At 35.4% G+C, this 25146-nt stretch overlaps 1 protein-coding gene across 1 annotated transcript in view; it reads right to left on the bottom strand.

Moving 5' to 3' along the window:
- Positions 1-25146, bottom strand: part of USP12 (ubiquitin specific peptidase 12) — a 125259-nt gene that overhangs the window by 28874 nt on the left and 71239 nt on the right. The window contains exons 3-4 of the mRNA XM_027835122.1: positions 9843-10056; positions 4669-4898 (exon numbers count right to left, since the gene is read on the bottom strand). Of these exons, the coding sequence (XP_027690923.1) occupies positions 4669-4898; positions 9843-10056 (444 nt within the window). The remainder of the gene's footprint in view (positions 1-4668; positions 4899-9842; positions 10057-25146) is intronic.

Raw genomic sequence — 25146 nt, 5'->3', positions numbered from 1 at the left:
GTATAGTTTGACAAGAGCCTATCTTGCAAGGCGATGAACTACATGCTGAAATATTTTAGACAGATTTTCAACAAAGGTTAAAAAAAAAAGTAATCTGATTAACTAGAAATTCATTTAACCACAACATCCTATTGTTTTTCTGTGGACATACTATATCCACCAACCCAAGAACTTTATTTAATTCAGTAAATTATAAAATTCAGCTAACTAGAAAATTTTATTCCCCAATCATACAGGGTACCTGAGGTGTTATTCTGACTACACAAATTAAAAATTGCCTTAACATACAGCTTATGTCACTGGTGTGATATTTGCTATAATTATCTAAGTTTGAGTCTTGTTTCCTTATAGGTATACCTCCAAACAATTCTATTAAACTGACACCAAATGAATAGGGTAATGGTACTTGACAGTAGGAATTGTCATTTTTTTTTAAACTTTGTATCCCTAAGGCCTTGTACTTATAGGTGCTTAATAAAAGTTTATTGAATTAAAATGGAAAATATGATGGGAACAGATATTCCATATTTGTTTTAGAATTAAAAAGGGCAGGAACAAAGGACTTATTAAAAGCATTGAGATTTTTATGGATTTTTCAATGTTATATATAAAACAAATATCCTTTAATCAGCACTCTGGTAACCAGAATGTTTTCAAGGATGTTAAGTCAAAGGCAGGAGATCTTAACCTGAAAAGAAAGAAGTTTCAGAAGTCACTCTGAAAGATTTTACAAGTGTTAATTATAGCCAGCCAAGATCCAAAATTATATGAACCATGTCTTTTAGGAAGTAGACTAAGTCTTTTCACTGCTGGGTATTTTAAAAAAATACAATGACTAGTATTTTAAATGGATAAACAGTCAGAATTTATCAATAAAAAAAGCTAAAAAAGAATATAAAAAAGTTAAAGAAAGAGGCATTTGTAAAATCCTATTATTTTCTTAGTTTCACCTAAAGAAAGAACATATTCCAGAACTTTCATAGGGTGACATTCTCTTCATAACTTAATAGAAAATTTTTGAGGGGCAGCTACGTGGTGCAATGGATAGAGCACTGGCCCTGGATTCAGGAGGACCTGAGTTCAAATCCGGCCTCAGACACGTAACACTTGTTAGCTGTGTGACCCTGGGCAAGTCACTTAACCCCATTGCCTAGCCCCCCAAAAAAAATTTCTTTGCAAGGGATCTTGTATAATTTTTACCAGCTAATGGGTATGAAAAATTTGTTCTTAACTAGAAAACTCAGCTAATTAGAAAATGCCATCCCCCAATCAAACAAGGTAAATGAAATACTATTATAAATATATAAATTAAAAAGAGCCTTGACATACATCTTGTCATGTATATTATTGATATCATATTTGTTATTTTTCTCTATGTTTGCTTCATTTTGTTATAGATACTGCCACCAAATAAACTGATATGCTGTCACCAAACTGAAAGTGGTACCAGGATGATGCCTCATGGTCCAAACAACCAGGCTGCCCAAAGCTGTGGTGTTAACTAAGTTGAAGACTATGGTATACCTTTCTACCTGATTATATTTTTAAACTCTATATTCAAATAATTAAGAAAAATATTAAAGAACATTATATTTAAACAATTTAGAATAATGTTAAAAGACATATATAACTCCATCCTCTTTCTGCAGAAGCAAAAATGATGTCTCTAACATTCACATAACTTCTCTCAAAGAATCACAGAATTTTGGAATTATCAGGAACTTCAGTGACCATCTATAATTTAATCCTCATGAGGCAGCTAGTGGACAGAATGCCCCAAATGGGGTCATGAAGAATCAGACATGACGGAAAATGACTGAACAACAGGTCTCTTGTGTTCCTTTTTAATTACAAGGAAGGAAGCTGGGTACAGTGGAAAGGAACAGTAATTACAGGCAAAAGACTTGGGTTCTAGTCCCAGCTTAGGCAAGCAAACTTCTTAGTTGACTTAGTATCCTCACAACTGTTTAGCTCTAAAATTCAATGGAGTTTTCACATCTGTTTTACTAACATTTTTAGCTCCCTCCTCCAAGTAATTGGCTATCTTGAAATTTGCATATAATTGGCTATGGCTCAGATAAGCACAGGTTTAGCCTGACCAGGATAGTTGTGGATTTCAACTCAGTGCTTCCAGATTTCAGGGCCAGCCCTCTATCCACTTTGCCAAGAGGTTGCCTATTTTCTCAAAGCTTAATTTACAATAACCTAAGTTTTTATTTAAACTGAACTACAATCTAATTTCTTTACAACTTGAATGCCTTAGCAGTTTCAGCTACAAGACAGAGGTCACATATAATATCTATTGTTACTGTGTTGATTCATTGGACTGTACTTTACATAGTCAAGTTTTTCTTTCTCATAAGTTATCAACTATGAAGCAGAAGTGACCTTTTTTAGCCTTATTATGAATAAATATATACATATTACTATTATTATTGTTTTGGTTTTTATTTCGGTAACAATAAATACAAATCTAGAAAAGGAAAAAACTGCTTTTAAACAATGAACTTAAGCTACAAATTAGTATTGTTTATGTTGTATTTTTATTTATTTTGTTAAACATTTTCCAAATACATTTTCATCTGGTTGTGTACACAAGGAGTTTTGCTGGTCCCAGGAAGTCCTAGGCAGACAGTCTAACGCCTCCATGAATAAGGAATACAAAAGCCAACTAAAGAAAGAAGTCCCAGGAAATCTCAAAAAACCCGAGTCATCCCAACAGAGTAAGATCAGCAGTAAAGGCCAGAAGCCCCTTTGCTGTGGGCAGGGATTTTTAATATCAACTATCTTACATTTCTCAAGGAGTCTTCCCAGCCCCTATTAGCTTAAATCAGCACCAGTTCTCAGGTTCTTGCTCCTTTTCCCCAGGCCTGGAGTGTCAGAACACAATAAGAAAATTACAAAACCCAACAGACTTTCTTTACTAGTTTTGGGAAAGAGTGCCCCATTTTCTCTGGGGCCTCATTAAGGAGCTCAATTCCAGCTGGGGGCCCAACAGATTTGTTCTAATTCCATCAATCTACCTGACTGCTCTTCATTTTTTGAGTAGTTCCCCTCAATAAAACTAGCTTGCTTTACTATCTTGTGCGAGCTCCAAATACTGTATGTGGATTAAGACACATGGCAAACTTGAGAAACTCTGAAAAGGACCTAAACAACGGTCAAAATTATTGGACATTTCCCTACTAAAATTCCCATATAAATACATCCAACTTTTTCCAAGGAAAACAAAGTTCAAATCAAAGTTAACAAGATAAGTGAGATTAACATAAATTTACTTAAACTGAAGTAAAGCCCGGTGATTACTTTAATCTGGTATATGCATGAGGCCAAATTTGAACACTTACAGTACCTCAATATTAGCATGATCCCCACTGTCAATGTCAGGATAATCTCATGACAAAGATGAACTGTGTCATTATGTTGCTTGCTACTCCTGAACATGAAGCATGTCCATGTGAAATTAAATATTTGTGTGGAAGCTAAAAGCGTCATTGAACCAATTACCTCATTCTCTTTGGAAAGTACAAGATAAGCTGTTTTCCCCCAAAACTTCAATTAAAAGAAATTAATAACTCTAGAATAGTCATAGGTAACGATTCAAAATTATCACTAATTAAATGTAAGTATCCAATTTTTTTTGTTTTTTGGGGGTTTTTCTTTTTTGGCTAGGCAATGGGGTTAAGTGACTTGTCCAGGGTCACACAGCTAATGTCAAGTGTCCGAGGCCAGATTTGAACTCAGGTCCTCCTGATTCCAGGGTTGGTGCTCTATCCACTGTACCATCTAGCTGTCCCAAGTATATCCATTTTTAAAAGTTAAATAATACTACCTTTCTGATGGATAAATAACCGATTTGAAAAGAAAACCCACTGAGAGTGAAGAACTAGTTTAAGCAAAGATGAAAGAGTTTAAGTGGCAGAAATATAAAAACAAAGTAAAACACTAAAAATCAAATACAAATCAGCTCAAATCAAATAGTGACGAAAAAGACCTAACAGTAGCAATATCATCAGTGACACCGCAGTGAGAAACTTTGTACTGAAAAACAAGCCCACACAGAACTTTAATATTTTTAGTTACTTTGTAAGTTATAAATATTTTAACATTTTAACATTTTAAAGGATTTTATCAATAAATGTTATTTTTACTATACGTTTACAATTTGGGTATTTATAAAATTGGAGTAATTTTTAAAAAAATTTTATTAACATGAGCTAAAAACTGTTAACTGTTTAAAGAAAAGTAGCAATGTGCTAATTTTTGTGTAAAGGAGAGGTATTACTACATAAAACCTTGGAAATTATTAGCTTACTGTTTTATGCTTTAAAAAGTACAGATGATTTTTTTAAAAACTGGTGGGCCACAACAGGGATTATTGTATTTTCATCCATTTTCATAATTGTATTCTTTTGCAATGAATATCAGTGGTGTGAAACAAACTCATAAGCTATTAAAATCAATAACTGATCTGTTACAAGTTCAATAGCATTTTAAGTATAAAATATATTGCAATTAGAAAAAGAATATGAAATACCTGATCTTATACTAGTATTTATCTTTTAAGTAAGTTACAATTTTCAAGTTCATCTCTCATATTCCCTCCCTATCAATAAAATATGAAAATGATAATAATTTTCTAAGCAAAAAATTGAACATAAAACTTACAGTTTCACAAGTAAGACATCTGGTTTCATTAGTTAATGTTCCCTGAAAGATCTCATGAACCCAAGTTGGGTCTGGTGTGCTGTTGTTATTTTCACTGTCAATATTGCCATTAGGTAGACGGCCATTTTGCTTTTCCTGCTTTCTCTCTTCTTGTAAAATATCAGCAATTGTGTTTAGTAGGTAATTCAAAAACTCATGTGCATCTTGCTGCATGTAGTTGTCAAAAAGTTCTACAACATGAAGACAAATTAATATTAAGTTATTAACAAAAGGATAATAGCTTCACATAAATGTGCAATATTAAATGAAACAAAATTTAGAGAATCGATTAGAACAGTTTAGCTGGTAACACATCAAAGATAGCTATTTGTTTTGATATTAAAATAATTCTTGAGTTAGGGAGAGGAAGCATGTCTATCCAAAAATATAAAGTGAAACTGAATATATTCTTGAATAATTGAGATAGTCTGCTTGAGCCTTTAAAAAAAATGCTTAAAACATTTCTTCCTAAATTTGTTTTGGCTACCCTGAAATTTTCACACACACAAAAAAATCCCTTGTTTTTATTATGGAAATTAATCTATTATCCAGACAATACACTTTACAATTCACAGCTATCTCACTTGGTTATTTACAAATGATTAAATAAGGTAATCACTTTATCATAAAGACAATCAAAGAAATTGATAGGAACAAGAATCATTATCCAAATTCTTCTAGATGGGAAATTGAGGTAGAAAGAGATAAACTGATTAAAAGTCACAAGAGTGAGGTCAATGAACAGACAGCTATATCTGATCAAACACTGCTTTGCTTATTAAAGCAAGCTTGATGTAGTAGAAGTAACATTGAAATAGGAGTCAGAAAATGTGGGTCTAATCCCTAGAACTAAACTAAACTAGACTCTCTGGTACTAACTAGCTGTGAGATTTGGGACAAATCACTTCAGCTCTTTGGGCCACATTTTCCTCATCTATAAAAAGAAGGCAATGGACTACTAGATGAGGGATTCATAACCTGTTTGTATAATTGACCCCTTTCGCAATCTGGTGAATCCTATGGACCATTTAACTTGCTATCTCTAAATCCCATTTCCTTTTCCTATCTGTATTTTATCATCGTCTTGCTCACCTAGAATGCCACCTATTCAAATCCTACACATTCTTTAAAACTCACCACTCTCTATAAAGCTCCTCCTAACCACTCACAGAACAATTTAACTTTTCACATCATTATACTCTGTCCTTCCAAATTGGATTTAGTGTTCCCAGAAGTTAAAACAATTCTCATTCTTCTTTGTATCCCCTACAGCACCCAATAGTGCCGTGCACATAGTAACTGCACAAATATTTACTGATTTTTGTTCATGAATTGTGTAGATTTTGTCATACTCCTTGTTAAGCTTTTCTAAGAATTACACATAGTACAAACTAGGCCATCTATGACCTTCTGAAATTAATACATTTATGCACAAAGCTAGCTTTAGCCTGCTATTTCTCAGGTAGTCTGACATGACACCTTAGTCAACTGTGATGATGGGAGATATGGTGAGTATGGCACAATGCCCTGAGTTTCTTTACTTCTACTGTCACATGCTAAATGTGTGGGTTCTAACAAAATATATCTATATAACATTTAACAGTTGGTATGTAGACATATTCCATGACAAAAAGTTAAAAAAAAACTACAGGATTACTTTTGGAATAAGCCGATTATCACTTCACTGCACAATATTAAAGAGTGACAGCAAGTACAAACCATGGGATTTGAAAAACATAACTGAAATCATATTGAGGTGGAGCCTATGAAGAAGCTAAGCTCCAAGAATAGAACCAAAAGGCCCTCCAGCTTCCATGGGCAACAATCACATGGACTTATGTGTCCACTAAGTAAAAATGGCTGAGTTGTACCGATTTGTTCACGACAACAGAAGGGTTAACGATGGTGAGAAAGCATAGAGTACTAATACCTCTTTTTAGATTCCAAAATGCAGTTTTTCCATTATAACATTTGTTTCAAAAATGAGAATATGTTCTAAAACTATTAACACATATGGGAACATTTTGAGCATAATGCCAACTTGGAATTTGTATATGTGTGATTTCAATTAATAAACATTTATTAAGTGCCTACTGCGTGCCAGGTACTATGCTAAATGCTGATTTCTTCTGCAAGAAATAGTAAGAATGCAGAAAGGGAAGTGGGAGAGAGAATAAGCATTTATATAGCACCTAACCCAGCCCAGGAAGGAGCCTTAGCCACATAGGAGGGAGAAAAAAAATCAAAACCGTCGCAGCATCCTATTAGTACTCACCAGTGCCTGGGTCAAATTGCTGTCATTTGCCAAACTACTATTACTTACCAGGGTACTGAGAAAATTCACCACCTAATATGCACTTTATTTTGTAACATGGCTGACATGTGAATATTTTGCATGACTGCACATGTACAATCTACATCAAATTGCTTGCCTTCTCAAGGAGGGATAAAGAGAGTAAAGAAGGGAGAGAATGTGTAATCCAAAATTGAAAAAAAAAAAAAAAGTTAAAATGTTTGTTTTCACATGTAATTGAGAAAAAATAAAAGAAAAATTAAGGTTAAAAGAAAAAAACAACATGGCCATAGGGTCTTACACACAGTAGGTGCTTGAACTGAACATACAGTACCTGTTTCATATGACTTAATAATGTTATTTCAGAATCTATTTCAAATACAGTATATATCTGCCGAGGCCAGAGCTTTAGACTAGCAACAGGGGTGGGGAACCTGCAGCTTTGAGGCCACATGTGGGCTCCTACGTCCTCGGGTGCAGCATTTTGACTGAGTCCAAGTTGGTTTTTTTTGTTTTGTTTTGTTTTTTGCTTTTTTGGTGAGGCAATCGGGGGTTAAGTGACGTAAGTGTCAAGCATCTGAGTACAGATTTGAACACTCAGGTCCTCCTGACTCCAAGGCCAGAGCTCTATCCACTGAACCCTCTAGCTGCCCCTGAGTCCAAGTTTTATAAAATAAATCCTTTTATTAAGGGGATCTGTTCTGTGAAGTCTGGATTCAGTCAAAGGGCTGCACTTGAGGACCTAGAGGGCCACATGTGGCCTCAAGGCCACAGGTTTACCACCCCTGGACTAGCATCATCTATAATCCCATGCAAATAAAACATTCTTCCTTTATTATAAATTAAAAATTCAGAACTCAAAATTCATCATCGGGCATTAACTACAATTAGCTTTTTCAAAAGAGGTCATACTAATTAGAAACTAAAGTATACTGGATATATGACATAATCTGATGAGAATTGAACTTGACTATACAAAAATCATCATGTACGTATGTATGAGGGATTGACACATACATAAAAAGAAGAATTTACTGGAGATAAAGGCATATCATGACAAAGTAACTGCCTAGAATTTTTAAAATTCTTTCTGATAAAAGAAATAGGATGGACTAGATGAAAATTTAAGATCCTTAGATTCTAACTAAACAATTTTCCTATACTCAGAAAACAAAATGCCAAATACATAATCGCAAAACAGTTACAAATATCATTATGTTATCTGTAGTTACGGGGCTTATAAAAAAAATCAAATGGCATATCTACAGAATTCAAGGATAGAATGAATTTTTTAAAAAAAAACAACTTTTGAAATTAAAGCTAATAATTATGACAGTAGTTATCATTTATATAACACTTTAAGGTTTGTAAAAATGCTTTTCATATATTAATCTCACTTGATCCCTACAACATCCCCGTAAGGTAGATGCTATAATTATTTTTGTTATCTCATTTTATGGACAAGGAAATTAAGGCTCAGAGAGATTAAATGACTTGCCTAGGATCACACAGATAGCACATATCTGAAGCAAGATTCAAACTCAACTGCTTTTAAACTCAAGTCAAGCACTCTGGCCTTTGCCTCATTTTCCTCATCTGTTAAACGGGGATAATAATAGCATCTACAACTCCCAGCGTTGCTGTAATGCTAAAATGAGATATTTGTGAAGCTCTCTGCAAACTTTAAACTGATATATAAATGTTGGCTATTATTATCGTCTATATCTCCTGGCTGCTAATGAAAATCAATGTAGAAGTTTAGATAATGGAATGGCGAGGAAACTTATCTTTAAAAAAAAAAAAAGAAAAGAAAAAAAACCCCAACATTGCTTTCAGAATCTTACACCAATTCTGTACCAAGAAGAAAAGTGCCATCTCCACACAGAGTGGGTACCTGATAAATATTTGATGAATGAATTAATAGAAAGTAAGGTCTGTATCCTCTGAACCAATAATTCACTTGAGGAACTAGGTATCATTTGTTTAACTCTATTACTTAGATAACTAAAATAGAACTTTTGTGCTCATTATCAAATGAGAATAAAGCAAATTATCCCTGACTATAGTTTTCTGTTCCAATGCAAGCTGTTTACCATTACCAAAGGGAGTTAAAAACTGATGTGGATTAAGGCAGGAGAAGATTTTAATTCATTACTTTCAAGACACTCTGATATATTGTTCAATATACATATAGTTCTGATATATAGTATATAGTTCAAGCAGCAAAGGAAGAAAAAAGAAAAAAAGGGGTAGCATTTATTTATAGTTCTTGTCTAGGAAGAAACCTATGTCCTTATACTTAACTTAGCCAAAATTAAAAATATTCAACCTTCAATGTTGCTTGAGTTTAAATGCAAAGAACTGAATTAGGGAACACAGTGTAGTGGAAAGTACACTGTAATTATTCAATAGATCTGGGTTCAAATACTGAGTCTGCTATTTACTACCTGGATGAATATGAAATATCAATTCATGTTTTTGGGTCTGTTTAATCATCTATGAAATAGGGACTTTTAGACTAGCTGATCTTTAAATTTATCTCTAAATCCTATGATCCTATCAACAAATACCATCAAGTGACTTTTCCTGAAATTATATTTTTAAAAAACAATATATCATTTTATTATAGAAACATTTACACATAACTCATATCAATATGAATCTTGTAAGAACACACAAAATTCTTGTTCTCACTAAAGGATATGCAAAATTCTGGTAACTAAGTCAAAATGAAATCTGAATTAGAATATCCTGAAAACATAAAGCAATTCTTATTCAAGCATGTAAATTTTGTAGGACTAGTTTATAATAGATATAAGTATATTGGAAGTAAAAGAATTACCATTTTCTTTTCGTAACCTTGTTATGAACTTCTTAGGAGGTATTACTCCAACCTTTTTCTTCTGAGTGGCTATACTGTGAAAGAGATCTGCTAAGCACGTAAGAAGATTCTCTTTTTTCCTAGGTTGACTCTTGTAAGCTAGAACTTTTTCCCGAAATGGACGGCAAAAATAAAGTGCTTGTAGAACTGAATTGCAGTAGCAGGTGTTTCCAAACTAGAACATAAAGGAAAAAGTCTCTTGTTAGCGTCACTGATCAAAGTAGTTCTCCAAAAGTCAGTGTCTTAGGTCTGGTTTTAGAAGGGGAAAAAAAGAAAAGTTGCTAAAATGTGAATTTCAGCATTAAAGGATCTTGTCTATTTTGACATACTGGTTTTGATGATTCTTCTTAATTTGGGGTTCATAACATAGTAGTTGAAAATTCAGAAGAAATAAAAAAGAAACCAGTCACACTCCAAACTGAAAAATGCTTTATAGTAAGTTACCTACAATAAGATTCAGAACTATTTCCTAAAAACTTTTAGCAAACTCTCCAAGTGGCTTTTTTTTTTTGAATCTACTTCATTCACCTCCTTGATCAGCAAATAATGATAAAGCAAAAAAGGGGTTGTGTTAAAGTATACCTTAAAGCTGACATCCTCATCCAATGACTACTTATTATATTTACTTATTCCCTATACCCAGACATTACCTTTTACCTCAGAAATGACAATAAATATGAACTTACTCAAGAAGGGCACTAGAATTCAACTAATTTCAGAAAAAGTACAAGTAACACAGTGAATAATGGGATTGATTTAAGAAAGCAGAGAATACTGATCCTTAGAAACAATATTTTAAAAGGAACCTAGGTAGTGATAATAAAAACATTTTTGTTATATACATAAAGTATGGATTTTTAAAAATATCCCATTTAACAAGTGTAGACTGACCAAAATGTTTAAAATAGAACGTATTTCCCCCTATCTTTCTTACCTCTCTTCCCACTCCCACCTCATCACTCTCCAAACCTTAACCCTCCTGGAACTTTCCTGTAACTATCCAGGGTACCATCATCCTCCCAGAAACCCAGACTCACAACGTCAGCATCATCCTTGACTCGTCATTCTCGCTCACCCACACATACAATCTACTGCCAAATTTTGTCCCTGTAACATTCGTGTATCTTGAACTGGTTCCTTTCTTTCCACTGACTCAGATCCATTCCAATTATCTTCCATTAGGCTACCTATTTTTCTAAAGCACAGTTCTCACCATAAAACCCCTTTCTCAATGAATTCTAGGGGTTCTTGGTTTTCTCTAGTACCAAATATAAAGTCCTCTGTTTGGCATTTAAAATCATTCACAAACCGATCCTTTTCCATCCTTGTAATCGTCTCATTTTATTCCTCTCCATGCACTCATCTATTTGAAGGTCCTATAACAGAACACTCCATTTCCAGTCTCTGTGCTCTTACACTAGCTGCCAGGAATGCTCTGCCCCTCAATTATACTTCTTGGTTTCCCTGGCTTGCTTTAAGATTCAGCTCAGGCCTGCCTTCTGCAGGACTTTAGGGTTCCATTGGCTATTAACATCTTTCCTTCCAAACTTCACTTTTCATCTACTCTGTATATATCTTGTACCAATGTAATAATTACATGTTGTCTCCTCCTCCCCCTCATTAGAATGTGAGTTCCTTGAGGGCAGGGACTGTGTCGTTTTTTTTTTTTTTTTTGGTTATTTTGGGATTTTTTTTTTAAGTTTTTTTCCTCAGCACTAAGTAGTATTTAACATACAGTAAGTACTTAATAAGTGCTTGCTGCTTCACCAACCAAGCAGACTAAATAACCCATGAAGTAAAAAGAAGTTTAAATAACTATAATTAATGATTTCCAACATCCTTATTTAATGGAAAGTTCTCTCTCCAAAGTTACCAATGTATTGTCGAATCTAATCTATGGCCTTTTCTCAGATCTCATCCTCTCGAACTGTTACCCTCGACACTGTCAATTGCTTTCTTTTTCTGCATACTGGGCTCTCCAGGTTTTTGTAACCAAAATCCACCTACCTACAAAGATTCATACTTACATTCTTTTTTAATGAAAATGTTATTGTGAATCACTGCCCTTTAATTATGATTCCTTCAAAAATGCAATGAAACTGCAAAATCCAAATATGGTAAGGTTTGTCCATCTCTCTTTTCTAAAACTAGACTTCTACCTCATTTTTTTTAACTTAAGTTTTTTACACATTAAGCATATAGTTTGAACAATTTTAGACTATAACCAAGCAGCAGTTATCTTTAGGACTCTACTAAATCTCTATAATACTGGAATAAAGCTCTTCCATAACAAGTTTGTACTTAGCAAAATTTTGTTAATACCCAACTGATGTAAAATCTATATTTTAGATCTAATGTCACAAATTACAGAACAAACAAAAGAAAGTGATCAAGATGATGTACAGTTTCAGGAACCATGCCATATGAAAATCCTTTGAGACAACTGGACACGTTAAGCCTAAATAAAAGAAGTGTCTGGAGCACAGTGAAGGAAAAATAGAGGACATGAGCACTGTCTTCAAATATCTTAGAAGTTGCTATATATAAGAACTGTAAAATTACAGAATCAGAGTTAGAAGGGAGATCAGAATTCTTCTAGTCTAACCTATTATTCGAATAAAAATTTTCTCAACAATATCCCTCAAGAAGTAATCATCTAAAAAATGTGAAAAGCATCCTTCAGTAGTTACATGTTTTCAAGGACAAAACAACTTTCCTCTTTTCTAAGGGAATAAGGAAATTTTAATAAAGCAAGCTCTCCCGAATATCATGAAACACAGGCTCTAAGGAAGAAGTTTAAATAGCAATACTTAACTAACTACAATCATAATTCTTATAATTGATCCAGCCTATATATTCTTTTAAAAAATGATTCAAAAGGCTGATTGTTCGAGAATTTAAGAAATTCCTTCACAAAATCCTACAATGTTTTATTTTGTATGGAGGTGACCCTGGGTTATTGAAGACTATGTCAACAGTGACAATTATGGAAGAATCTACCATGGAACAAAGGCTTTGAGTATTGCTCCAGCAAATAAGACAATGACAACTTTACTCAGAACTGCCTAGTTAGGTATAGAGAGGCTTATCACCAGGAAACTGGCCATTTGATGATGAATTCTTTGATCATGGCAACACATAAAGAAAAACAGCCCTCAGTTCTGTCTGATCCCCTTCAACCTCTTTAGTAAAAATATTACAGTAGTGAAAAAGGGAGTGGAGGTTGCTAAAAATGACAATCTGTATTCTAAATGTTTTTGTCCAATGATGACCAAGTACATATAAGAATGGAGGAACTAAACCATATTATTCTTGACATTCCTCCTATAAATGAAACCTGAAGATGAAATAAATAGCAGCTAAATGGAAGAAGGGGTCACAGGCTCTATCTGGATAGGCAAACAGAGGAATTAGCAGAATTGGTTTTATTTTGCTCTAAAAGGCAATAAGAAACATAATTTCATGGGACAATGCTCAGGGAAAACATCTGCAAAAACAAAATCTGGCAAACAAAACACCATGAAAATAGCTGCAGTTTATGTACTAATACCTCTTAGAGGGAATGAATCAGTGAAATAATTCTATACATATATTTTATGTATTTCTGAGTTTCAAAACTTTGTTTTGTCTGCTGGCCTTCATATGTCATCTGCAGCTTCCACAAAACTCCCCCAAAATTGTCATTTAATTTGTTATGCCAACCTGTAATATATCAAAACTACAATGGGGAAAGTCACAATGTGGAAGGGACAGCTATAGACAAGATCAAGCATACACTGTGCAAGTTCATACTGCAAGTGACAATTTTTAGTGCATTAAGAGATCAATTCTCAAAGTACCTGAAAAAGAAGAAGTTACAAATAGCTCAGAAAAAATTTTGGACCTTTTTACCACCAAAACAAGGTTACAGACATTATGAGTAACTAACTACTTAACCACATGATGATCTTCCTATGAACACATATTTCTTTTAGAATAATAGAGCATAATAGTGAAGCATGCAAAGACATTATTAAAGGGGGGAAGGAAGGGAAAGGACCTATTTATACAAAAATATTTATAGCAGCTCTTTTTGTGGTGGCAAAGAATTGGAAACTGAGGGCGTACCCATCAATTAAGGAATGGCTGAACAAAGTGTGATATATGACTGTGATGGAATACTACTATGCTATAAGAAGTGACAAGCAGGATGCTTTCAAAAAAACCTGGAGAGACTTACATGAACTGATGCAAAGTGATGTAAACAGAATCAGAACATTATACACAGTAACAACTGTGAATGACTTAGCTATTCTCAGCAATACAATGATCTAAGACAAATCCAAAGGTCTCATGACGAAAAATGCTATCCACCTCCAGAGAAAGAACTGATTCAAGGAATCTAAGTGCAGATCAAAATAATACTTTTTTTATTTTTACTCTCTTTTTCTTGCTGATTTTATTGGGGTATCTGGGTTTTCCTTCACAACATGACTAATATGGAAATGTTTTATATGACAGCACATGTATAACCTATATCAAATTGTTTGATATATATAATGAGGTGGGAGAAGAGGAGGGAGGGCAGAGAAGAGACACAAAGAGAAAAATTAGGAAGCTATTAAAATAGGCCAGGGAAGAAAGGTGATGGGGGTTAGAAGGAAGGGCTAAACTATGGGGGTGATCATGTGAATGAAGACAGTATGACAAAGACTGAGGTAGAATTAATGAGATTTGGCAACTGAATTGCCCTGAATGATGAGGGAGAGAAAAGAGTCAAGGATGACTCAAGAGGTTGTGAATCTAGCTAAATGGAGCCAAGGAGGCAATGAAGCTGTCCTTGAGATTCATTTGGTTAGGAGAACAAGAAGCCTAAAAAGTCCGGTCCATCTCCTAGAAACTGTATCCATGACAATACCAGTTCTTTCTCTGGAAGCAGATAGTATGCTTCACCATCAGTCCTTTGGGATTGTCTATATCACTGAGAATTGCTAAGTCATTCACAGCTGTTCATCATACACTATTGCTGTTACTGTGCACAACATTCACCTGGTTCTTCTCAATTATCATTTTTTATAGCACAATGAAGTATTCCATTACATTCATACATCACACTTTATTCAGCCATTCCCCAAATGATCAGCATGCCCTCAGTTTCCAATTCTTTGCCACCACAAAAAGAGCTGCTATAAATATTGCTGTACATATAGATCCTTTTCCTGTTTTTTTAAAACGTCTTTGGGATATAGACTTAGTAGTGGTATTGCTGGATCAAAGATTGACTGCTCTTTGGGCATAGTTTCAAATTGCTCTCAGAATGGTTGGGTCAATTCACAACTCCACCAACAATGTATTAGAATCCCAGTTTCCCCACATCCCCTCCAACATCCAACATTTTCCTTTTCTGTTATCCTCTTCTCAGTTTGTGCCTTGATTGTCCCTGTCACCACAGTAACTTTCGGTAGCCAAGTTCTTTTTTTCTGCCTATTTTGTGACTTGCTGTTTTTATGTGAGTTGGGCTCTGGTCCTACACTGTTCCAAGTGTTTTGTTCTGGGGCTCAGGGGCTTGTTGCTGGCTTTCACTGGGTTTCAGGGCCTGCTTGCTTACACTGGAGGTAGGCATCCCTTCTGATTTGTAGTGGGGGGTGGGACTTCCCCGCTGGCCTCTTTTGGGTGTGGGGTTTCCCTGCTGGCCTGTCTCGGGAGTGGGGCCTGGCTACTGGGTTGCTGTGGAAACAGGCTGGCCCTGAGAGAGGGATCTTGTTGCTGATCTGCCCCAGGGTGGGGCGTTGCAGCTGGGTTGCTGAGGGAACAGAGCCTCTCTGTTGGCAGGGCCCGGGGTGGGGTCTTGCTGTTGGCTGGCCCCAGCTTTGCTTCAGTTTGCTCACTTCTGTTCAGCAATGGGGCTAGGCCTACTTGGTGGCCTGGGCTGGAAGTGGAGCCCACAGCTGCACAGGCTGCTGGCTTGCCTTGGACATTGCTGGATTGCCTAAAGCAGGCTTGCCCTCACTGGTTTACTGGTCTAGGCTTTGAACCTTGCTGCAGACCCCCTGCTGTAAGGACGGCTACTACTGCTCTTGGACCAGGCTCCCCTTTCACCCCTGCGCTGCCTCCCTGCTCCTAGATCAGTTCTGAGGCCGTTTTCATGTTATTTGGAGATGAATTTGGGAGGACTCCAAGGAGTTCCTTCCTTACTCCACCATTTTGGCACCTGAAAGTCCAATGGTTTCTTGATCCAACCAGGAAGACTTATCTTCTAGGGAAGAACTATTTTAAAATAATCTCTGTCAAATTCATCTAGCCCTTCTTTATTCTATCTCCTGCATGCAAGCACCATGGCTTTGAGGTTTTTTCCTTCTCTGGAAGTTCTAAACATCCAAGGAAAAATTTCATTTGGCCCATATTTGGCACATCTCCTTTCCGCCAAAATAGTCTAGACAATCATTTTCCTTCCTAGAAAGGGCTTGGAAAAACAAGGAGTGGAATTCTTGAGAGATGCTTTGCTTTCTAATAATATGGGAGAAGTAAAATTATTTTTTATTAATGTGAATTTACCTGGAAATTTGGGGATCTCTCATGTTAAGAAGGGAAACTGCACCTCAAACTTCTTGAGGGAGAGGGAAAGAATGAAAAGAGAAGGCCAAGGATAGAACCCTTTGGGTACACCCTCACATGCAAGATAGGACATGAATGATGATCCAGCACAAGAGACTAAGGAATGACCAGAAAGAAAGGAGATAAAGGAGGAATAGTGGCACAAAAACCTAAAGAGGATAGAATATCTAGGAGGAAGGAGAGTAGTCATCAATGATGTTAATATAGTGAGGTCAAGAATTATGAGAATTTACCAAAAGTCATAGGATTTGGTAATTAACAGATCAGTGATAATAAAAGCCACTTTACAAAGGATTAAGAAGTGAGAGAAAGGTGAGAAAACAAGAGGCAAAGAATATAGAAAGCACTATTCCTAAGGCTAAATTCCTTGAGACAGTCATGTATACTTACTGTCTCCACTTTCTTTCACTTACAACTCTGCAATGAACTTCCAATTCCATCATACAATTGAAACTGCTTTCTCTAAAATCACCAATGATCTTTTAATTACCAAATTGAATGGCCTTTTCTCAATCCTCAGCATTCTTCTTTTTTGTTAATCCTCATCCTTCTTGACCTGCTGCCCTGGACTGTGTCAATTACTTTCTTTTCCTTAATATTCTCTCCTCTCTAGCTTTCTGAAACACCATGGTTCTCTTTGTGCTTCTCCTCTTGCCTGTTCAACTTAGTTGGATCTTCCTCCAGATCACACCCACTAATCATGAGTGTCTCCTCAACATTCTGACCTGGGCCCTCTTTTCACTCCCTTTATACCAGGGGTTCTTAGACATATTTGAGTCACAAACACCTTTGCAAGAGTTGTGAAGTCTATGGACCCCTTATCAGAATTTTAAAATGTATATTATATATAACATTACAAGAGAAATTAATTATATTGAAATACATTAGAAATTTTTTCATCAAAGTTCACAAACTCCATGAAATTTATCCAAAGACCTCTTAGAGGTCCACAGACACCAAGTTAAGAGCTCTGCTCTATACTATCTCACTTAGTTGTCTCATCAGCTCCCAAAGGTTCAATTGTCATCTTTATGCAAATGATTCTCATCTATACATTCAGCCTTAAACTCTCTCCTGAACTCTAATCTTACATCACCAACTGCCTTCTGAACATCTCAAACTGGATCACTCACAGGCATCTCAAACTCGACTTGTCCAAAATAGAGCTCATTATCTTTTCCCCCCAAATCCTCCCTCCTTCCCAACTTCCCCAATACTGTCAAGGGCAACACCATCCTCCCACAAACCCCTCAGCTTACAGCCTCCTGGTTACCCTGGACTCTTCTCTTACACTCATTACATAAATCCAATCTACTGTCAAGTTTTGCCTACCTTCACAGTATCTCCTATATATACCTCCTTCTTTCCACTCACATTAGCTAGCAACCCAGTGCAGGTTCTCATCACCTCACATTTGCCTCAAGCCTCTCCCTAATATAACCAATCCTCTTCCTCAGCTATTTTCCCAAAGTCAAAGTCTGATCATGTCACTCTCTAGACTCAATAAATTCCAGTGTCTCCAATTACACACAGGATCAAATACAAAATATGCTATCATTTAGTAACAAAAGCCATCTTGCTGGCCGTAGCATATTTCATCTCCATGCCTTTTTACTAACTGTCATCCATGTTTGGAATTCTTTCCCTCCTCATCTCTACCTCTTAGCTTCCTGGAAGACTCAAATCAAACTATCTTCTAAAGGAGGCCTTTTCTACCACTTCACTCTTTAGAACCTAATCCCTTTGAGATTACCTTCCATCTATTATTATAGATCAGAGCTTCTAAAACTTTTTCCACTCACCTTTTCCTGTTTCTGTTGAATAGCCTGAGGGCATACGCAGTACAAAGTGCACATGTTTTGGGTTCAGAACCAAGACAGCAGTGAAGTTGCACAATGCAACACCAGAAACACCCTGGATCCATTCATTACGCATTTTATTTTTAATTAATTTTGGTCATTGCGCATTCAGACCTTTTACAGTTGCCAAATTTTTGATGACCTCATATGAGACTGAGACCATAGTTTAAGAAGCACTGCTCTAGATAATTAACCTTGCATTTATAAAGTTGTTTATTTAAACGTTTCCCTCATTAGAATGAGAGTTCCTTGACAGCAGGGGCCATGTTTTTTTCTTTTTTTTCTTTTTCAATCCAGAGCAGCTGGCACAGTTCCTCACATATGGTAAGCATTTAATAAATAAATGCTTGTTGACTGATATTACCTGACAGGAAAATATTCTTTTGCCAATTTTAGATAGATGGGAAGGTAAATGAGGTAATATTATACTTAAGATCAAAATGAGAAAGGATAACATGTTGAAAGGATAGTCAAAGTCCATCTTTTTAATCCAAATTTCTCTTCTATTATCTTTTTCCTTAATGATCTAGATAGTAAAAAAAAAAAATTGTAGTTTCACAGACCACCCATTCCTCTTTCTTTCCATTCTCAATTTCCTCTTCACTTTAATGCTCTCTGAAACAATGGAGAATTCATTTAAAAAAAAAAGCTTAATATGAACACATGTACTCTCATAAATCCACTAGTAAATGAGAATGCAAAACAAAAAACAAGCAAACAACACAATGAACCAAGTACAGGTCAAATATTAACGCAACAAATGCTAACAGAAAAAAAAAAAAAAAACTAACCCCCTGTATAACAAAATATTTCTACAAAGTATTTAAGAAGTAATAACTATTCACATTTCCATATTGTTTTAACTTCTTTCTACATAGAGTTTTACTAAGCTTGTTCCATTTGATCATCAAAGTAACTCTGAGAGGTAAGTTTTATTGTTATTATCTCCATTTAATAGGTGAGGTTAATTGTTTGCCTAGAATCAAGCAGCTTAGTAACTTTCTGAAGTGGGATCTGAACTTGGGTTTTCCTGATTACAAGTCTAACACTCTAGTAATCATACCATACTACCTCTTTAAGAAGTAAATGGTTGTACAATTAAAGATAGCACAGAAGTGCTAAGGGAATAATTTCAGAGATCAAGTTAGTTAAAGTCAACCTTGAAGGTAGTGAGAAGATAACTGGGAAACAAGACAATGATACCAGATTGAACTGAAAGAATAGCAGAAAAACCATAGAGTATTAAAAAAAACCAAGTTATAACTTGATAATTCAGGTCAAAACAAAAGGTATTAAATATTTATTGAATATATGACTCTGGAAAAATGAGTGTGAATTTGAAAGACAAATAGCAGGGCTTGGTGACTGTTTAAAAAAAGGTAGAGAGAGTTTTTTAAAATGTTTTTCTATTTGGCTATACTTAATCTGTAAAGAAAACTTCCCAAATGATTAAAGAATGTTTACTTTTTCACTGACATGAAATATAACATTTTGATTTCTTACACTTTAGAGCAAGCATTAAGGGGAAACCAAAGTCTTTCCTGTGCCTCAATATATTAATAACATCCTGGTTTTCCTCTGTGTGAACAGGCTTCTTTCTTTCCCTTCTCCTACCCCACCCAAGACTGTCATCATTTCTATTTTGCAAAATATTTGAATTTACCTCATTCAACTAGGTTTTACCCATTACTCAACGTGTAATTACTTTAAACTTCAGCTACTCTCTTTTTCTCCTCTATGAAATGTGTCAGTACTTGTTACCCTTCTAAAGTTCTAAACCAGGCATTGCCCATCTCTTCCTGAAGAGAAATTTCCTATTTCCTCTAAGTCTTGTGATTTTAAATGGGGGAGGATGCTAATGTTTTGAGTTACTCATTTATAAAATATGGTTATTTAAAAATCCCTTCCACCTGTAAAAGTCTACAATGCTCATGCTGCCTCATACCAAAGTAAAAATTAATGATTAGGTTTTGGAAGTTCTATCTGTCAAACATGATAAGAGGGAGAAAGTAGAAAGAAATGTAGTACAGGAGGGAAAGAAATATTCTAGCACAGAGAATAAATTTCCTTAAGACTAAAAAGAATGAGTATAGCCCCCTCACAAAGATGAAATCAAAGAAGTCATCTTGGATTTAAATGAGTTCTTAAAACAAAAAGGCTAGAAGTAAAATCTTAATTAAACGGTTACCCTAAGACATCCACATTATAAGAGAAAACTTATTATTTTGGCATAGTGAACTTGTTAAAAGTTACATATTGCTAATAATATTCTACCCTGAAGGAATAAAGAAATAAAGTTGTTGTTCAGCCTCTCTTGAAGTAGTGAATTAAACAAGTGAAAAGCATTGTTTTAAACACAATAGGACAAGGAGGAAAGTTTGAAGGATACACTGTCTCCACATACTTTCCTAATCCAAGACCCTGTTAGGGGTGACCAGGATGCTTAAGAAAGGTGAGAATATGGGGATCTAAAAGGAACTTGCCAATTTGCTGAGCGTGAAAAGAAACCTTAGAGTTGTTTTGACTTTTCATTTTTCTTATTATTAGTGACTTAGAACTATTCTGCATGATATTGTTAATAGTTCTTTTGATAAATTTGTTCCTATCTTTTGACATCTAATGAAGAATGACTTGTTTTTCTATATTCTGTTCATTTTTAAAAAATAACGAAGTCTTGCTATTTTTTTTGTTTATATTGTCTTCTAACTTCTCTATTTCTGCTAAAAACATCACCATCCTTTCAGTCTCCTAGATATGTAACCTGTGTTATCCTAGATTACTCATTATCTCTTACCACATATAATCCAATTACCAAATCATCAGTCAGTCAATAAACATTTATTAAATGCCTACTACATGCCAGGAGCCACACTAAGAACTGGGAATACAAATAAAGATAAGACAATCCCTGCCCTCAGTAGCTCACAAGCTAATGGAGGAAGCAACAAGCAAATAACTATGTATAAACAAGCTATATACAGGATTAATTTGAAGTAACCAACAGAAAGAAGGAACTAGAATTAAGAGGAATTGGAAGATTTCCTGTTGAAAGTAGGGTTTCAGCTGGGACTTGAAGGAAGCTAGGGAAGCCAGGCATCTCAGACAAGGAGTGAGAACATTCCAGGAATGGAGGACAGCCAGTGAAAATGAAGTGGCTTGTTAAAGAACAGAAAGGAAGCTGTTGCAGAGTTTGTGATAGGATGTATGGTGTAGGAAGACTAGAAAGCTGAGGGAAGGGTGAACAGGCAGATTATAAAGGTCTCTTGAAGCCAAAAGGAAGATTTTATATTTGATCCTGGAGGTAATGGGGAGCTACTTGGGGAGGACAGGATGTGAGAGAAGAGGATGACATGGTCAGACCTGTGCTTTAGGAAGATCATTTTGACAGCTATGTGGAGAATGGACTGGAGTGGGGAGAAACTGCCAGACAGACCAACCAGCAGGCTATTGTAATAGTACAGGGCATTTGGAGATGAGGATCGAACCTGGGTGGTAGCACCGTCAGAGGAGAGAATGGAGCATATGTGAGAGATGTGACAAAGGTAAAATCAACAGGCCTCGGCAATAGATTGGATATGAGGGATGAAATAATGAGAGGAGTCAAGAATGACACCAAGGTTGCAAGCTTAGGGGACTGGGAGGATAGAGACATTTTTATCTTCACAACATCCCTGGTTGCTGATCCCTTTTCTCTACTCACACAAGTATTACCTTAGAACAAGCCCTCATCACCTCTTACAAAGATTATTGCAAAGGCCTAACTGGTCTCCGTCTTAAGTTTCTCCCCACTCCAGTCCAGTTTATACCCTGCTGCCAAAGTGATTTTCCTTAAGTATAGATCTGATCATGTGATTTTCCTATTCTATCAACACCAGTGGCTCCTTATTGCCTCTAGGTTCAAATATTAACTTCTCTATTTAGCTATAAAAGCCTTTCTCAACCTGATCCCAATCTTTCCAGCCTCAATGGACATTATTCCCTGTTTCACACTCTGTGATCCAGCCAAACTGGCCTTCTCTCACTATTCCTCATATACGACACGCCAACTTCCAACTTTGCACTGGCCATCTGTCCCCAGTGTTTGGAATGCACTCCAACCTCACAGAATCTCTGCTCTTCCTTCCACACACCTCTGAAGTAGCACATTCTACATGAATCCTTACTTGGTTCCCCCAACTGCTAGCACCCTCCCCCCCAAACTAAACTATATTTAACTGCATTGTATTCATTTGTATGTGTTCTTCCTATATTTATTCTGTAAGTATTTATCTCCATTAAAATGCAAGTTCCTTAAAAGTTGGGATTGTTTCACTTTTTATTTGTATCCCTGGCTCCCAACTGCACCATGTTTAGCATATATTAAGCACTTAATAAGTGGGGCAGCTAGGTGGTACAATAGAAAGAGCGCTGGCCCTGGAATCAAAAAGACCTGAGTTCAAATGCAGCCTCAGACACTTACTAGCTGTGTGACCCTGAGCAAGTAATTTAACCCTGTTTGTTCCAGTTCCTCATTTGTAAAATGAGCTGGAGACAGAAATGGCAAACCTCTTCAGTATCTTTGTCAAGAAAACCTGAAATGGGGTCAGCAAAGAATCTGATGTGACTGAACAACAACAAAACACTTAATAAATGCTTGTTGAGTGATTAGTTGCCTGAATGTCTTAGATATCAGATACTTATTAAAGATATTTGATAAAGAATTTTTCCCAAACTATTGCTCTTGTTTTGCAAAAACTTGTTAATTTCATGTAACTTGTCTATTTCGTTTTTTTTAATCTATCCTGTGTTTGGATAGAAAGTCACTCCACAGCCTTACCTATGAAAGGCTGACTTTCTTCTAAATATTTCATGGTATGAATGAATAAAAAAGCATCCTTACTCCCTGTCAAACACTATTTCTGCCCTCAGGAAACTTACATTGCAATAGGAAGAGACAAGACAAATAAATAGGGCAGGTGGCCAGGAAAGAGCATCTGGGTTTGGAAAGCTACAGGGATGATGAGTGGAACCACTGAGTAACAGCACACTCTTTCCAGTAGCAATGACAGAATTGATTTCATTCTGGTTCTAGAATTGAAATGGAAGAATAGAGTGGCAGCAAAGCAGCTGGTGAGAAGATGGCCACAGAGTAAAGTGAAAGACTACTGGAGCAGCCAACAGTGGGCCACACTCAAGGCATCCCTCTACAACTGGAACCTTGGAAGTTTCAAGGTGTAAGTTCTGGAGCTGAAACACAGTGTATAGTTTTTGGTCTGAGTATGAACTGTAATGCTTAGGTCACAAATCCACTTAAAGTTTATTGTGATATATAAGACACTTGGTATAAACAAAATACCAAGACTGCTTTCCAGTTTTCCTAACAATTCTTTTCAAACAGGGAACTTTCACCCATGTAGTTAATTTTCTTGTCTTTATTAAGCACTGGGTTATTGAATCTAACTGGTTTTGATTTCTTCCATGCTTGCCTATTTCATTGATATGTTTCCATTAAAAGAAAAAGTGATGCTGACTGATTTGTGCCATTCACCTTTCATAACTACTTTTTCCCCCAATGTTTCCCTTGGGATTTCCTATCTGCTGTTCTTTGAAATGAATTTTGTTATTTTATCTAGCTCCATAAACTCTTCAGGAGTTTGAGTGGTATATTCTAAATTTATAAAGTAATTTAGGTGGTACTGTCAGTTTTGTTATATGGGTAAGGTCTGGACATAAGCCCTGAGTACTCTTCCAGTTATTTTCTTTAAGGAGCATTTTGTAATTATATTTACATAAATCTTGAGTGTGCCTTCATAAATTGTCTCCTAGATACTTGATACATTTTTAATAGTGACTTTGAGTGGGATTTCTCAATTGTTTCTTCATGGGTTTTGTTACTGGTACATATAAAAATGAACATGATTTTTGTGGTTTTATTTTGTATCCTGCTACTTTACTTCTATTATTTCATTGGCTTTGCTTCTTCCCCAGTATTTTCTAAGCAAACCATCATGCAATCAGCAAACAGGATAGTTTTGTCTCCTCTTTGCCTGTCTGTATGCCTTTAATTTATTTCTCTTTTCTTATTGCTATCATTATTTCTAGAACTATGTCAAACAACAGTGAGTAAAGGAGCCATTCTTACTTTATTCCTCTAATAACTGGGAAACCTTCTAGTGTCTCGTCATTACATATAATGTCACCTTTTAGCTTTTTATAATTTTTACCCTATTAAAAAACTCCTTCAATATCTATGCTTGTTTTTAGTATAAAAGAGTATTGTACTTTGTCAAAGGTCTTTTCTATATATTCATATAATCATGTGCTTCTGGTGTGTTTAATACTATAATATTAACCAATTTCCTAATGTAAGTCATCTTTGTATTTCTGATATAAATCTAACTTAAACACAGTGAGTATTTTTTTTTTATATAAAGCATTATAGGTTTTTGGCAGGTTTTATTTAAATTTATTGAATTACTATTAAATAATAACATTGGTCTAGAGTTTGCTAAGTTTGTTTTATCTTTCACCAAAATAGGCATCAGGACTATATTTGTGTCTTAAAAGGAGTTCAATAGACTACTATCTTTCATAAATTTTGAGACAAATTTTTTTGTGTAGGATAGGCATTAATTGGTCTTTTAAAATTTCTCTTTAAATTTGATAGAATTTTCCGATTAGCCCACCTGGACCAGGGAATTTTTTAAAAAATCTGATAGTTCTTTTATAGCTATTTCAATTTCCTTTTCTGACACTGGATTAAGACATGTATTTAGTGTTCTTTCAATTTGGATATTTTACATTTTTGAAGCTAATCTTTTTTTTTAGGTTCT

This window comes from Vombatus ursinus, unplaced genomic scaffold (assembly GCF_900497805.2).
Source record: "Vombatus ursinus unplaced genomic scaffold, bare-nosed wombat genome assembly UNPS02014813.1, whole genome shotgun sequence".
Classification (NCBI taxonomy): Eukaryota; Metazoa; Chordata; class Mammalia; order Diprotodontia; family Vombatidae; genus Vombatus; species Vombatus ursinus.
The sequence above is the reverse complement of the archived record's forward strand: the minus strand, read 5'-3'. Positions and strand labels throughout refer to the sequence as shown.